Source organism: Rattus norvegicus, chromosome 13 (genome assembly GCF_036323735.1).
Source record: "Rattus norvegicus strain BN/NHsdMcwi chromosome 13, GRCr8, whole genome shotgun sequence".
Lineage (NCBI taxonomy): Eukaryota > Metazoa > Chordata > Mammalia > Rodentia > Muridae > Rattus > Rattus norvegicus.
Window position 1 is genome coordinate 72,963,460 of NC_086031.1, and position 12,858 is coordinate 72,976,317.

The 12,858-nt window shown below is 44.6% G+C and overlaps 1 protein-coding gene across 5 annotated transcripts in view; it reads right to left on the reverse strand.

Annotated features, from left to right (window-relative positions):
* Nucleotides 1–1,038: 1,038 nt before the first annotated feature.
* Brinp2 (BMP/retinoic acid inducible neural specific 2) overlaps nucleotides 1,039–12,858 on the reverse strand; it is a 100,815-nt gene continuing 88,995 nt past the window's right edge. For 4 of the 5 annotated variants that reach the window (XM_039090413.2, XM_039090412.2, XM_039090411.2 and 1 more), the window contains 4 exons: nucleotides 10,202–10,307; nucleotides 6,586–6,822; nucleotides 4,648–4,870; nucleotides 1,039–3,046 (listed from right to left, as the gene is read on the reverse strand). In XM_039090413.2, the coding sequence (XP_038946341.1) occupies nucleotides 1,930–3,046; nucleotides 4,648–4,870; nucleotides 6,586–6,822; nucleotides 10,202–10,307 (1,683 nt within the window). In that variant the 3' untranslated portion in view covers nucleotides 1,039–1,929. The remainder of the gene's footprint in view (nucleotides 3,047–4,647; nucleotides 4,871–6,585; nucleotides 6,823–10,201; nucleotides 10,308–12,858) is intronic. The other variant, NM_173115.2, reaches the window with a different exon arrangement.

The window sequence follows — 12,858 nt, forward strand, 5'->3', positions numbered from 1 at the left end:
TTGTTGTTGTGGTTGTTGTTGTAATTGAAAGATGCTACAATAATTAAATATGACATCACATTAATTCTTCTATTTGTAACAATGAGTATAAGAGACTCTTGGGCAGATGGGACTATCTTATCATTGCTTCCTATTTTGCTTTTTACCGTCAAACGTGTATCAAAGCCACAGAAGGAGATATTTAGTATTTCTGTGGTGATTTGCTCTGACTAAAAATGAGGTTGCCGTACTTAGACATTGTAAGTGAACATGAAGCATACAGAAAGAGAAACGGTTCTCTACATAATATGCTACAAAGTGATCCCCTACTGTTGTGAGGGGGGACTGGACTGAGAAGTATGCATTTGTCTAGTACGTGTAGGCTAGTGAAGTGGAGAATGGAGGAGGCCAATACCATATTTGTATCTTTGTCCATCTCCATAACAGGTGATCCTAGACCATGAGATGTGTAACACAGGAAAGCCTTCTCATGTCCACAGAAGCACTGGCAACACTGTACCCCTCCCAGGGGGTTTCAGCATTAAGGCTGCAGCTTCTGTGTGAGCAAGAACTTCCAGTTCTCTGGTGTGATAAAGGGATATCCTGGTGCCAGAGCCCATGCTGACCCTCCAAGAGAGTTTCATTTAATGTTTTCGTACCCTCTTTCTCTGTCTCTGTCTCTGTCTCTGTCTCTCTCTCTCTCTCTCACACACACACACACACACACATACACACTTGTGCACACACACATATACTCACATGCACACAAACATGTACACACACATACATATGCACACACACATACATATGCACACACACACACACACACACACACATACACACACACACGTACATGCATACCCACTCTTTATATCTGAGTTAACACAGGCACATATTAACTTATCACATATACTAATCAAACAGCCTCCTACATGGCAATGTACATTATCTGTGAACCCTTCTCACCAGACAACAAGAATAATAATAAACATTTAGACAAACCAAGGTACTATGTTTGTCTTTTCTCTTTCATCTTCCCACTAAAAACGGTCTTCAAAATGTGTTAAACCAAGTAAAACTTTACTCAGAGGTTCATGTGACTGGAGCAGGTTGACAAGAAAACAATCACAAAATAAATATTTTTTGTTTTGTTGTTTTTTTTTAAAAAGAACATTTCCATATATGTTGTCTCTCTAACTTGACAAAACTGCTTCCTTGAACAGATGGGTGCTGTGGGAAGAGGGCTCTGGATGAACTGTGAGGGGCTCTTGGAACAAGTCAAAACTCTGAAACTGGGGAGGCCAAGAAAGTGAGGGAGCTGGCAGGAGGAAGAAGTGGGGGAGGGAGCAAAGAGGCCGTGACCTGCCCTTAGCGTGAGCTCCTCTGCTTTAGCACTGCACACACTTTCCAAGGACACCAAGGCCTCCAGGGTGCAGGGAGGCACTGTACAGAGTAAGAAGCAGTGCAGGGAGTCACAGAACAATGACATTTTAAGAAATCTGGTTAAAAAGAATACAAAAGTGACTCCACAGAGGGGAGGTCTCCTGTCCCTCCCACTTCTGTCCCTCTTGCTATCCTAGATGACAAGAATCACTTTGAAATGTATTTTTTTCAGTCATTTCTTTCCTGGTTTAGCCAGCTCTTTTATCTCTTCCTTGGTTCTTCTTCAACTGCATTCATTTTAGAGAGCACCAACTTTACAGATTCGAGGTGGCTGGGCTGTGGCCTCCCTGTGAGTGTGTGTGGTAGGGTGTTATATGCACTTGTGCATGTGTGCAGTGGCTGTTTCATTGTTTTTCGCCTGCTTCAGTCCAAGCCTTGAGCTCCTATCTCCCAGGTGCTAAAAGTCTCTTAGAAGCACTCTGTTGGCACTGAGGTGAGGGCTTGGATTATCTTTGCACCCTGAATGTGTGGATCAACTCTCTGACCAGCACTGGGGTAGTTCCCCCATTAGCTACAGAGTTTGCCTGTCTCATACTCCACAGGATTTGGCAGCTTGGAATTGAAAGCTCTCAGGGAGGACTGGATCCTGCCCACCTCGTTGTTGGCCAGCTTGAGCCTATGGCGGAGCAAGCAGGAGAAAAGATCAAGCCGGACTTTGCCAGGGGGAGAGAGTTGGTTCACCCGGTCTCTAAGCTCAATGAGTTGTAAGAGTGCAGAGTCCTGGGAACCTTGAGTGTACGGGTAGTCCAGCTGGAGAATTAAGTCTCGGATAGCATCCGGGTCAAAGGGCAGGCTGTAGCCAAAGACCTGCAAAGTGTTGATTTTCATGTAGCCCAAATTCTTGGAGGGATCAGTCATCTCCAGGGGCTCATAGTAGATTGTCTCGTTGGAGCTGTCATCCAGGGACTTGATTCGGCTCCGTAGGTAAACATGGACTGTCTCAAAAAAAGTCTTCCACCTGTTCCCCAAAGTGATAGTCCAGTTTTGGCACTGGGCAGCTGCATCCACGTTAGTCCTTTCCCAGTCTGGAAAGCTGCCCTCGTTTACAGGCATGAACCAGCTCTCAGAGTGGCTGCCCCCGAAGGGGTTCACATAGATGGCCATGACGGGCTCCAGGGTGCTGTTCTTAGTGAGGCAGATCTGCAAGGACAAGGCTAACATCACATGCACCAGGCCCGGCTTGTACTTGTTACTCTTCAAAGTGAGGAGCATCCGCTTCCTCCAGGAAGGGTCAAACCAGCTGCCCAGACGCATGTCATTGCTGATAAAGATGGAGTGCACCTCAATGCGGCTATCTCGCTTCTGCAGCAGGTACTTCAGCTCAAGGTCCTGCAGGTCTGTCTCCAGCCCAAGAAAGTTCTCCAGGGACTCGGCTACCTCTGGCCGGCACAGTCCCTGGGCTAGCACATAACCAGGGTTACAACTCCCACAGCGCGTGGTATTGTCTGAAGCACAGTGGGCACATGCAGGCCCTTCCCCCAGGGCACATGGAATGGGGCCCTGGCAGGAAGATTGGTCATAGGGACAGGTGCAGCTGTGGCTCTGTTCCAGGAATGTCCCAGGGAAGGTGCTTTCTCCACAGTAGAGAAGGGACTGGATTCGGTTCCACCAGAAAGACAAGGATCTTGAAAAGATAAAATAAAGAAGCAAAATCAAAGGAAGATATATACCACACCACTGTCCTCCCCAAGAGTGCTCACCACTGTCCTCCTCTAAAGTGCTCACCCCTCCCAAGAGTGCATAGCACTATCCTCCCCAAGAGTGTTCACCACCATCCTCCCCAAGAATATTCACCACTGTCATCCCTCAGAGCACACAGCACTGTCCTCCCTAAGAGTGTCAGGGTACTGACAAACAGGTGGGGGCTGAGGGAGGGAATCAAGGAAAAGCTCAAAGCCACAAGTTCTCTGAGTGATGGAAACCCTGTTGCTTTACTTTGGACCAACTGAGTTAAGCCTGGAGCCCTGCATGGTGGACCAGCCAGAAATACTTGGCATTAGACTTGTCCTGCAAACAGCCAGGCTAATTTCCTTCAGGTTAAATTTTCATCCTCCTTGCCCCTCCCCCCCTTTCAAAAGCAGAAGCTTTCCAACATCATGCATCAAATCTAGTTTCTTAGGCTTCCCTGTAGCATGGCTCTTCAAACCGTAGTCTTACCACTATGGTCTTGTTTAATCAATGACAACTGCCTGTATATAAAATCACTACTGGTTTATTGTGCACTTATTTACAGCTGGCTTCTCTGGAAATACAGTGAGGACAAGGGCTCTGTGCTGTCTACTAACATTCTCAGAGATCAAGCTTGTGTCTTGGGCATGATGGGCATATAGAAGTTAGTTCCAGAAAAAAATATTAACTCTCTCAACCACTCTTGCTGACCTGTCCTATCTCCCCCTTCTGCTTTCCTTGTGTCATAGTTAGAATGATATGTGAGGGGACCTATACTCTCTCCAGAGCACGTGCTCCCCTGCACATTCTAGACACTTCTACTTGTTCTTGCACAAACTGTCCAAGATTCCCTTCTCTTAGGAGGCTTTTCTCTCCAGCCTTTGCCTCTTCAGAACTAGCCTTTTTAATGCTTTTGTTACTTTTTTCCCCTTTAATTTATGTCCTTGTGTCTGCCCCCATTAATTTCAGTGGCTGACAGAGTCGGATTTTTTTTTTTTAGTTTTTTATGCATTTACATGTTTGCTAAATCTTTCCTTGTCAATGATGTCCTCTATAGCTAAATAGCAGGGCATGGACTAGCGGTGTAATACATTTTTAATGAACGCACATATGAATGAGTAAATAAATAAATGGATCCTATCATAGTACACTCCCAGCCTATTGGGAAAGTTTGAGTCTCAGCTGTCTTTCCTCCCATGACTCAGGCAAGTGTGAGTCACTTGTCTGAAACAAAATAACGTGTTTATTTTCATCACTTGCAATTGATATGTGAGCTTGAACTCAATCCTGTTCCTCACCGGAAGACTTGGAAAGAAATAAATGAGAATTGGGGTTATTAGACTGGGATTTGAATCTACTATAGTTTATATACAAGTCAGCTTTATATACAAGCACAAGGCTCTCTTAACTTCACATGCAACTGAGGACTGGAAGTAACAAACGGGAAAGCAAAGTCTGCAGGACCAGAATGAATGTGTCATCGCCCTTCGTTCTTCTGTGTTGACCACAGCATCTTCCTTGGCCTCAGCAGCTATGGCCAGGAGTTGCTGGGCTCACCTCTCCTTGGGCAGGCGGAAGCGAGGCTGCCGATGGCAGCGCTTGCAGAGATTGAAGAGGCGGCGGACGATCCGGTGCATCTTCTTTAACAGGACTTTCAAGCTGGCTCCCAGCTGCTGATAACGGTGCTGGAGGTTGGCGTCCATGGTCCAGTACTGGGAGATGGCTGTGGAGTTCAGGAATCGGTCGCTGGGGAGCCTCTTCAGCAGGGTCTGGAATTCTTCTGTGGGCAAAAATAGAGGATCTGAGCAGGGCAAAGTTATGTAGTCCTGGGGGCACAGATTGTTGGTTCCTCAGTCCCAGGAGCCCCTCAAAGCCACAGCATAAGTAAGGGGCCTCATTCACACCCACTGTTCTAGGTTTTTCGATTACATATGGCTTTATTGAAATGAATAAGTATATCATAAAATACAGCTCCAGGATTCTATTTTATTAATTTATTCATTTAAAAAATTTTATTCATATGTTCTGTGTCTGTGCGACATATGTAGTGATACCCACAGAGACTAACCATAAGGAGGAATCATGTCTCCTAAAGCAATGATTAATTGGGCTGTAAACAACCTATTGTAGCTGCAAGCAACCAGCCTTGGGTCATCAGGAAAAGCCTTTCATACTCTTAAGTACTGAGCCATGTCTCCAGCCCCAGTTTCAGAGGTTATTATTCTGGTAAGTCTTTGATTTTCAAAGCAGGTCTCTTGTCACCCTTGAAATGGCTAGAAAACCTACGTTTAGTAATAGCCTTGGGATGTGTCTCTTTTTCTTTTATTTCTCCAGATAACCTCACCCATGCAACTATCTTTTTCTTTTCTTATGTAATATATCCTGATTATAATGGCTGCCCCTACTTCTCCTGGTTCTTCCCTCCTCTCCCTTCCCCATTCACTCCCTCTCGGTCTCTCTTAGGCCAAGTCTCTCTGGTGAAAAAGGTAAACAGGCTCAATGACAGGCAAATATTGTCACAGAGAGGTACTGCACCCAGCTAAGACATCTTAGAAACCTTTAGTCCCTGAGCCTAGCCTCTCCTGCCACAAGTGACTCTCTGGTTCTCTAAGATCCCTGGCTCACGATCATATAGTCATTCTTCCCTGCAGTTAAGATAGAAGCGACTTGATTTCGGCCTCCGAGCTCCGAGTATGAGTTCTGAGTTTCCTCAGCACAGTACGCTTTCTGAACTCATGCTCAGGGGTCTCTTCTCTGCTTTGCCTTGGGACCTGCTACCACCTGACCACCTGGCAGAGGTCTATGATGTTCTCACTTATTTACTCATAGTCCCTCACAGTGGTGAAAGCTGAAGGGTTGAAAAATGTAGCCTGCAACTTACTGCTAGCCCAAAGCATGGGCCAGGTACTGGAACTTGACTTTTTTAATAGCTTCTTGGCACTGGCTTCCTGCTGTCACTCTGTTTTAAGGACAAGGATATTATAACTCTGAAGAACTATATGGTTAAACCCAAGTGGGAAAGTTGGTCAGTAATAGGACAAGAAGCAAATCTAACCTTTCAGAGTCAGGTCGTTAAGTTGGACCTTGATTATTAGTTACTGCAGCAACAAGCAACAGTTGGTTTCCACTGGGTGCCAACTAGAACCGTTCTATATATATATGTCATAGAGTCAGCAAATATTTATCATGTGCAAGCATTGCACTAGACACCATGAAATCAGTAGCCAGCAGAACAGACAAAACTTATACTTTCAATGATATTTATCTTAGTTTATTAAATTGTTAACACACACTTCTAAGTCAGATACTGTGATTATTTCCATAAAGAAAAACACACCACTGAAGACTCTTGGTGACTGTAATAATCTTTCTTTCCTTAGAAGTTCACCAAAAATAGCATGTTGGGATTCAGGTTAGATTCCTCACTTTCTGGCCTTGTACCTCACAGCCTCTACTCTTTGTTAGGGAAAAATTCTGAGCTAGAAGCCTGCTTACCTGACTCTTCAAACTGCCTGTTGTGAGTGGCCCAGGAGTCTTGGATCTGCAGCAAGCTGTCTTCCATAGCTTGAATGTCAGCATCAGGACAGTTGCATTCTGGGAACGTGGGGCTGCACTTGCACCAGCAGTCATTCTCCCTGCAGACAAGCTCACCCTCAGAGCTGCATGTGATGTAGCTGAGTGCTGCAGCCACAAACCGCTCACGCAGGTGTTCAGGGAGCAGCACCTGCAGGCCTGGGGAAGGGAAAAATGAGGAATCACTGAGCAGAATCAGCGGCAGTGGGGCTGGGGGCTGGGGGAGTGCTCTGTTTTCTCATACCCAAGGCTGAATCCAAACAGGGGTTTCGCTGAGTAGGCGGGAGAATGGTCACCCCAGGGTCTGATCTTGCTGAGCTGGTTGGGAGAGAGGGCATTCCTAGCCCCTGTGACAGATGGGGGAAGATCTAAATATGCAGATGAGGAACATCAAAGCCCGAGGCTTAGCCTAACTCTTCGCATTGGTCAAAGTGAGAGTGTGCCTTATCGTTAGAACTGGCTTCCTGGCTACAGATCAGAGTTTCTTGGAGAGAAATAGGAAGATGGTTCAGATGAAATAAGTTTAAAGCCCTTATGGGGTCGAATTTGAGGCTTGCTGAGCTTGCTCTGCCTCCACTATCCTGTTTAGAGTTCCATTAAACTTGGCAGTAGGCATGCTCAGACATTACTAAATGCTAACCTTTCTGGGCCACCCAGTCCAGCCTGGATAATTGAAAATGCTGTTCTGGTTGTGAGAGGGGATAGGCACTACAGGCATCCAGAGCTAGTAAGCCAAGTACTTTCTATACATAACTGAGAGTAGCTCTCAGGGTCTTCCCCACTGGAAAGGGTGTTGCTGCTGCTGTTTTCTTTTTGTTCTTCAAAACAAGCGGGGCTCACATTTCTTACGTGGCTGATGATAAATTGAAACTGATCTGCCTCTCTCTCTCTTCCCCTAGGTTCTGGGATTACCAGTGTTTGTCACCATGTCCAACTTCGTCTTGAGGTTTGTCCTTGTTGTCAATCAGGAAATAAAAGTCAACTGACAACAGTGACCAGCGCAGGTGCCAGCACTGTTGTCCATCACTGCCTGTTTCACAGATGATACAGCAAACTTGGGAATGGTTGTCTATCGCAGTATGATTTAACTCTTAAGATAAGAATGTAGGACAGTGGCCTGTGCCTCAAGATTCATCAGGCCTTCAGGTCTGCATAGATTGGGATGAGGGATGACTTCCTCTTCAAACTGGCCCCTTCTAGATTTGGATACAATGCACTGAACTATCCCAAGCTCCAGTTTTTCTCATCTGTCTGAGAAGGATATCAGTTTACAAGTAGAATGTACCCCAGGATGGCTTCAAGCCATAGGTAAGGTAGCTGTTGGATGCTTATGAAGAATGAAGGAAAGGTAGATATGGCTTATGGACAGAGGGAGTGTGGGTTACATCTTCAGAAGACTCTTCCCGTAGGGTTATTGTTAGACCTTGTACCAGGGGAATGCTGAGTAGAGGGACCCATAAATATAAGGAGCCCCTTTCCTCACATGTAGGCTGCCTCTTTATTTTTACACCCTTGACTTTGTCCTTGGCAGGGAATCAAGAGCTCACAGTGTGTGTCCCAGCCCCAGCAGACCTCACACTATAACTTAAAGTTGTCAGCAGCTGTGGAGGTTTTCTGTTCTCACATGAGGTCTGCCTCCTACTCAGAACTGCTATAAAATTTCCCTTTCTGGATTCTGTGCCCACCATGGCACTTGACAGTGCCCCTTCCACTCTATCCACATGCTTGCTTTCAACACTCACCCTCTTCAAGTAGACTCCCTCCATGTCCCCATGGCCTCCCTCCCCCTCACCAGAACATTTCCCATTGCTATAAAGTGAGTGCCCTGAGCAATGTCTGCATGAATGATGGGCTATAAAATCAAACAGCACAAACTATTCGAAATGAACCACCAGGCATTTTGAACCTTGCTCACTGCTAATTTCCAGATACACTTCCAGCTCTTATAGGGACATAGGAGAAGGGAGATGTTAGTTGTCTTGGGATCTCTGAGTATGTCTTTTACTCCTTTTATTGTATGTTTGTTGATTCCTAAAATAATACTTGTGGCATCTGGTTCAGACTACTTGAAATTTGTAATTGTAGATCCTGGGTTGAGGGCTATTGATTTTGTAATGCTGGGATAGTAATATCTTAAACACAGGCCAATTCAGTTAGTCCTTATGAAAAATGGACTTCTCCTACTGAGTCAGTTTGCATAGCTCTTCTCTAAAATATTTGAAGAACAGAGTTAGAATTGGGTATTTCCACTTGTTCCTCAAACTTTGAGTTTACAACAGTGGCCTTTTCTTTTTCTTTCTCTGCTCTGTCTATTCAGTCTCCAGTCCAAATGTTCCTGCTCATTTCTTCCAAACCCCACTCCTGGCTTTAAAGTTCTCACTGAAGACCACAGACAGGGAAATGGAAAGCAAGGGGCACTTTCTTGTTGTGATTACAGATCGATGAGTAGTCCCAGCATCTGTAGATCTCTTTCTCAAGATAGAGTTAGTGAGCTCACAATAACAGGTTGAAGGCCATTAGTTCCTAAGCGTGACTTTGGTAACAAAAGTAATCACCAAACTAGTTCTAGACTTATAAGGTCTTGTGTCTGATCCCTACAGGATAATGATACAGGTTTTGAAAAGGAACACACTGGAAGGATGTAGATACAAGTGGCTGGAGCAATCAGTCACTAGTATGGGGCAAATCCTTATATGCTTTCCTCCCCAAAACTGATGGAAAATTGCTACATGCAGGTCCTAGGATTTATGATGATTCTTGCCTTAAGAAGGACTTAACTGAGTCGCGCACGCGCGTGCGTGCACACACACACACACACACCCTACCCCAAACAATGCACCTAGCAACAGTTAGCAACTTCGAACCTCCACCTTCAAGAGGCTGCACACATACTCTGTTCTGAACAATTGAGTATGTTTTTCTTTCTCTTTACAGCCCATCAAAGTTACGTTCTATTCAGTTGTACTACGCTTGCATCCAGGTATAAACTTGTGGGAACAATGTGGCCTAGACTGCTTTTGAGCACATGTGCAATAAGACAAAACTCTGTCCCCAAGTGAACTTTTCTGTTATATACCACTCTATGCATAGTTGGGTTTGCATTTGGTTAAAAGCACAGACATTATGTGATGGAACATTAACAGTAAAAAATATAGTTATGGAATTTAATATGTGTATCAAAGTAGAGAGTCATCCTTGCCCCTAATAACCAGTTCCTGCTCCCCTTAGACCCCATCGAAGGAAGGCCCAGGCAGTAATCTGGGCCCTTGTCTCCTGTAGCCTGTTGTCAATGCTTTAAGTTTATTTCTGATTTGTATACCGATTTGCTTTGAATAAAGTTACTTTGCTCATTTAGTAAATCCATGTGAGTCCTTATTTCAGTACTATAAATAAGAGGCCAAGAGCCTGGACCCAGCTATCCCAGACCCTGACCCCTGAAAATGTATTCAAATGAAAAAACAAGATCTTTCCTTTCTCTTCAAGGATCTGAATTTTCTACCAGGCCTGAGCCATGTGAAACCACCCTGCATTTGCTTACCCAATAACTGCACTTTGTTCTCTGGACTCTGAACCAGGACAGAGCTGACAGAGTCCAGATTGTCATAGTTGCTGCAGCCCAGTGGACCGGTCCTGGTCTCTGTGACCTAGAGAAGAAAGGACAAGAAGATATGGACTCAAAAAAATGAGAGGAAGATTTCTCTCTGTCCTTCACTTCTAGCCATCTACTTGGATACTCAGTGTCCTGACCCTAACCAAAGAAACTACATTTGTATACCCTAGGGATTGAAAGTGACTTTGTCTCCTCATCCTGAGTTAGTGAACATCTATTTTGTGTGGTTGATGGCACAGTTGCATGTGTCAAGAGCCTTTCAGAGGGAAGCAAATGAAGTGTATAACCAGGAAGTTGAATATGGAGTAAAACCTTCAAGTTGATGTTTACCCTGTTCCTCATCTAGAGGAAGGTGAAGGGACAGACATAGACCCTAGTAGTCTGTGAGGGAACCAGTTACATCCACTTGATGTAGTGGTCACAGGTTTTAGAGATCCTGTAGATGAAAAGCACTAGAGAAATACGAGTTATGAGTATTATTATTAGTATTAAACATTTAAGTTCCACCTCAGTACCAAGATGTCCTTAGAGAAAATCAGCCATGGGCTTACTGCATATTTTAATAAGTATATTAAATATACATAAACTCTTACAGCCACGTAATATTCCAAACACCATATTTTAAAATATTATAAAGTTGGTCCATCAGTTTTCCTTGATGTTTAAAGTATAAGATGAAAAATGGGGAGCTTTAAATTCACTGAAATAATTATGTAATAAGAATGATGGGGTCCGGAGGCCCTTTCTTCTCGGGAGCTCCAAAGTCTTTGCCAACAATCAATCAACCAATCAAGGAGTATTTATTGAGCAGCCCCTGTTCAATTCCACACAATTCATCAAACATGCACGGGGTGCCTTTCTCCAGTGTTTCCGAGGGTCTACCTGGTACTGCTGACCTCCTCTTGTGTCTCCAGCACCCGTGCTTTGCAGCAGACACATGAGCTACCGTTTTCCACCCTTTCCTGAGAGTATTTGATTCATGCCTGGTTCCTACACTGTAGACTCCACAGACATAAGTTCGTATTTATTTTTGCTTTCCCTGATGTCAGTAGCAGCTAGTGAAGTGTCTAGAATATCCTAAGTAAGCAGTGAACCTGAGACTGTATGAGTAATGTGTTTTAGTCTTTTCAGGAAGTTAGGCAAAATGATATATAAGCTATGTAATGAGTCAGGAAGGCAGGTAGATTACAAATGACTGACAGTCAGAGTTGTGGCCAAAGGATGAGTCATAAGAAGTGTGCCCCTAGGCTGAGGGAAAACAAATATAGCAGAAAGAACCACTGAAACTAGTCGTAAGATAAGTAGGAAGGAAGTCAGTGGTAGTGGTAGTGGCGGTGCATGCCTTTAATCCCAGCATTCAGGAACTAGAGGCACGCAGACGGATCTCTGAGCTTGAGGCCAGCCTGGTCTACAAAGAAAGTTCCAGGACAGCTAGGGGTACACAGAGGACTCCAAAAACCAAACCAACCAACTAAATAAAAATATATTTGTGTGTGTGTGTGTGTGTGTGTGTGTGTGTGCGTGCATGCTTGCACACGCATGTGTTTGTATGCAAGAAGTAGACAGTCGGGGAGTTATGATAGATATGTCATAAAGAGAAAAAATTTAAAAAGACAGACATCAGGATCTACAGCACTGAGTCCAAAGTGCATAGGTACATGCCTGTCTCCCTACGGAACCCAAAACGCAGAGGACATCACAGAGGAATCCTGTTTGCCTAGGTAGAAAATTCATGGAGAATAAAGTTGTCAATGGAAGATGGAATGATACCACAAACACTGGGAGAGGAGTCAGAACAGGTCCCTCAGCTTCAGTCAGCCACTCAGGCTTTTCACTCTCAGAACCAGAGCTCAACCCTCCCATTTTCCTCAACCACAGTACAGAGAGCTGAGTGGCTGACCTGGTGATATCTGAAAGACAGAATATCTGTTAGAGTTGATTGATTGATTGATTGATTGACTGATTGATCATGAGGTAGTCTGGCCTGGAACTTATGATATAGCCCAGATAGTCATCATAACAATCCTCCTGCCTCAGCTTCTTAAGTGTATGATTCATAGGAATAAGCCCTAAATAAATAAGTAAATAATATTAACATTGGAGATTTCAGATTGTAGATCTGTGCCATTTCAATTCCTGAGAAAACAAGGCAAAGGGTTGTAGAAGCTAAAATGAACTTAATCCACCTTAAAATGTCATCACGTTCTAAATGATATTCTATACAGACCAGTCTACCTACTGTGCTAATGATCTGCCCACCTTCGAAGGCTAACACTGGACAAAGCCAGTGGTGATGACTGGGCATTAGTATTGCTATCTGTTAGCTCCCATAAGTCTCACTCAATACCTGGGGTTCCTCCAGGCACTTCTCACCCTGCCCCCACCCTAAATCTCTTCCTCCCAGCAGCTGGGCTTCCCTGTGTCACTTCCCAAAGCTTCTCTTCCTTCTATAATTCGGCAATTTTGGCTATGAACTCTCATGGTTCTCTTGGCTTCTTTTTCTCCAGGCTTGCTTGAGGCCTCTCGGTCCTCAGTTCCCCCACACCCTTTCTCTTTTTCCCTAGTTCTTCCCTCCCTGGCCTGGT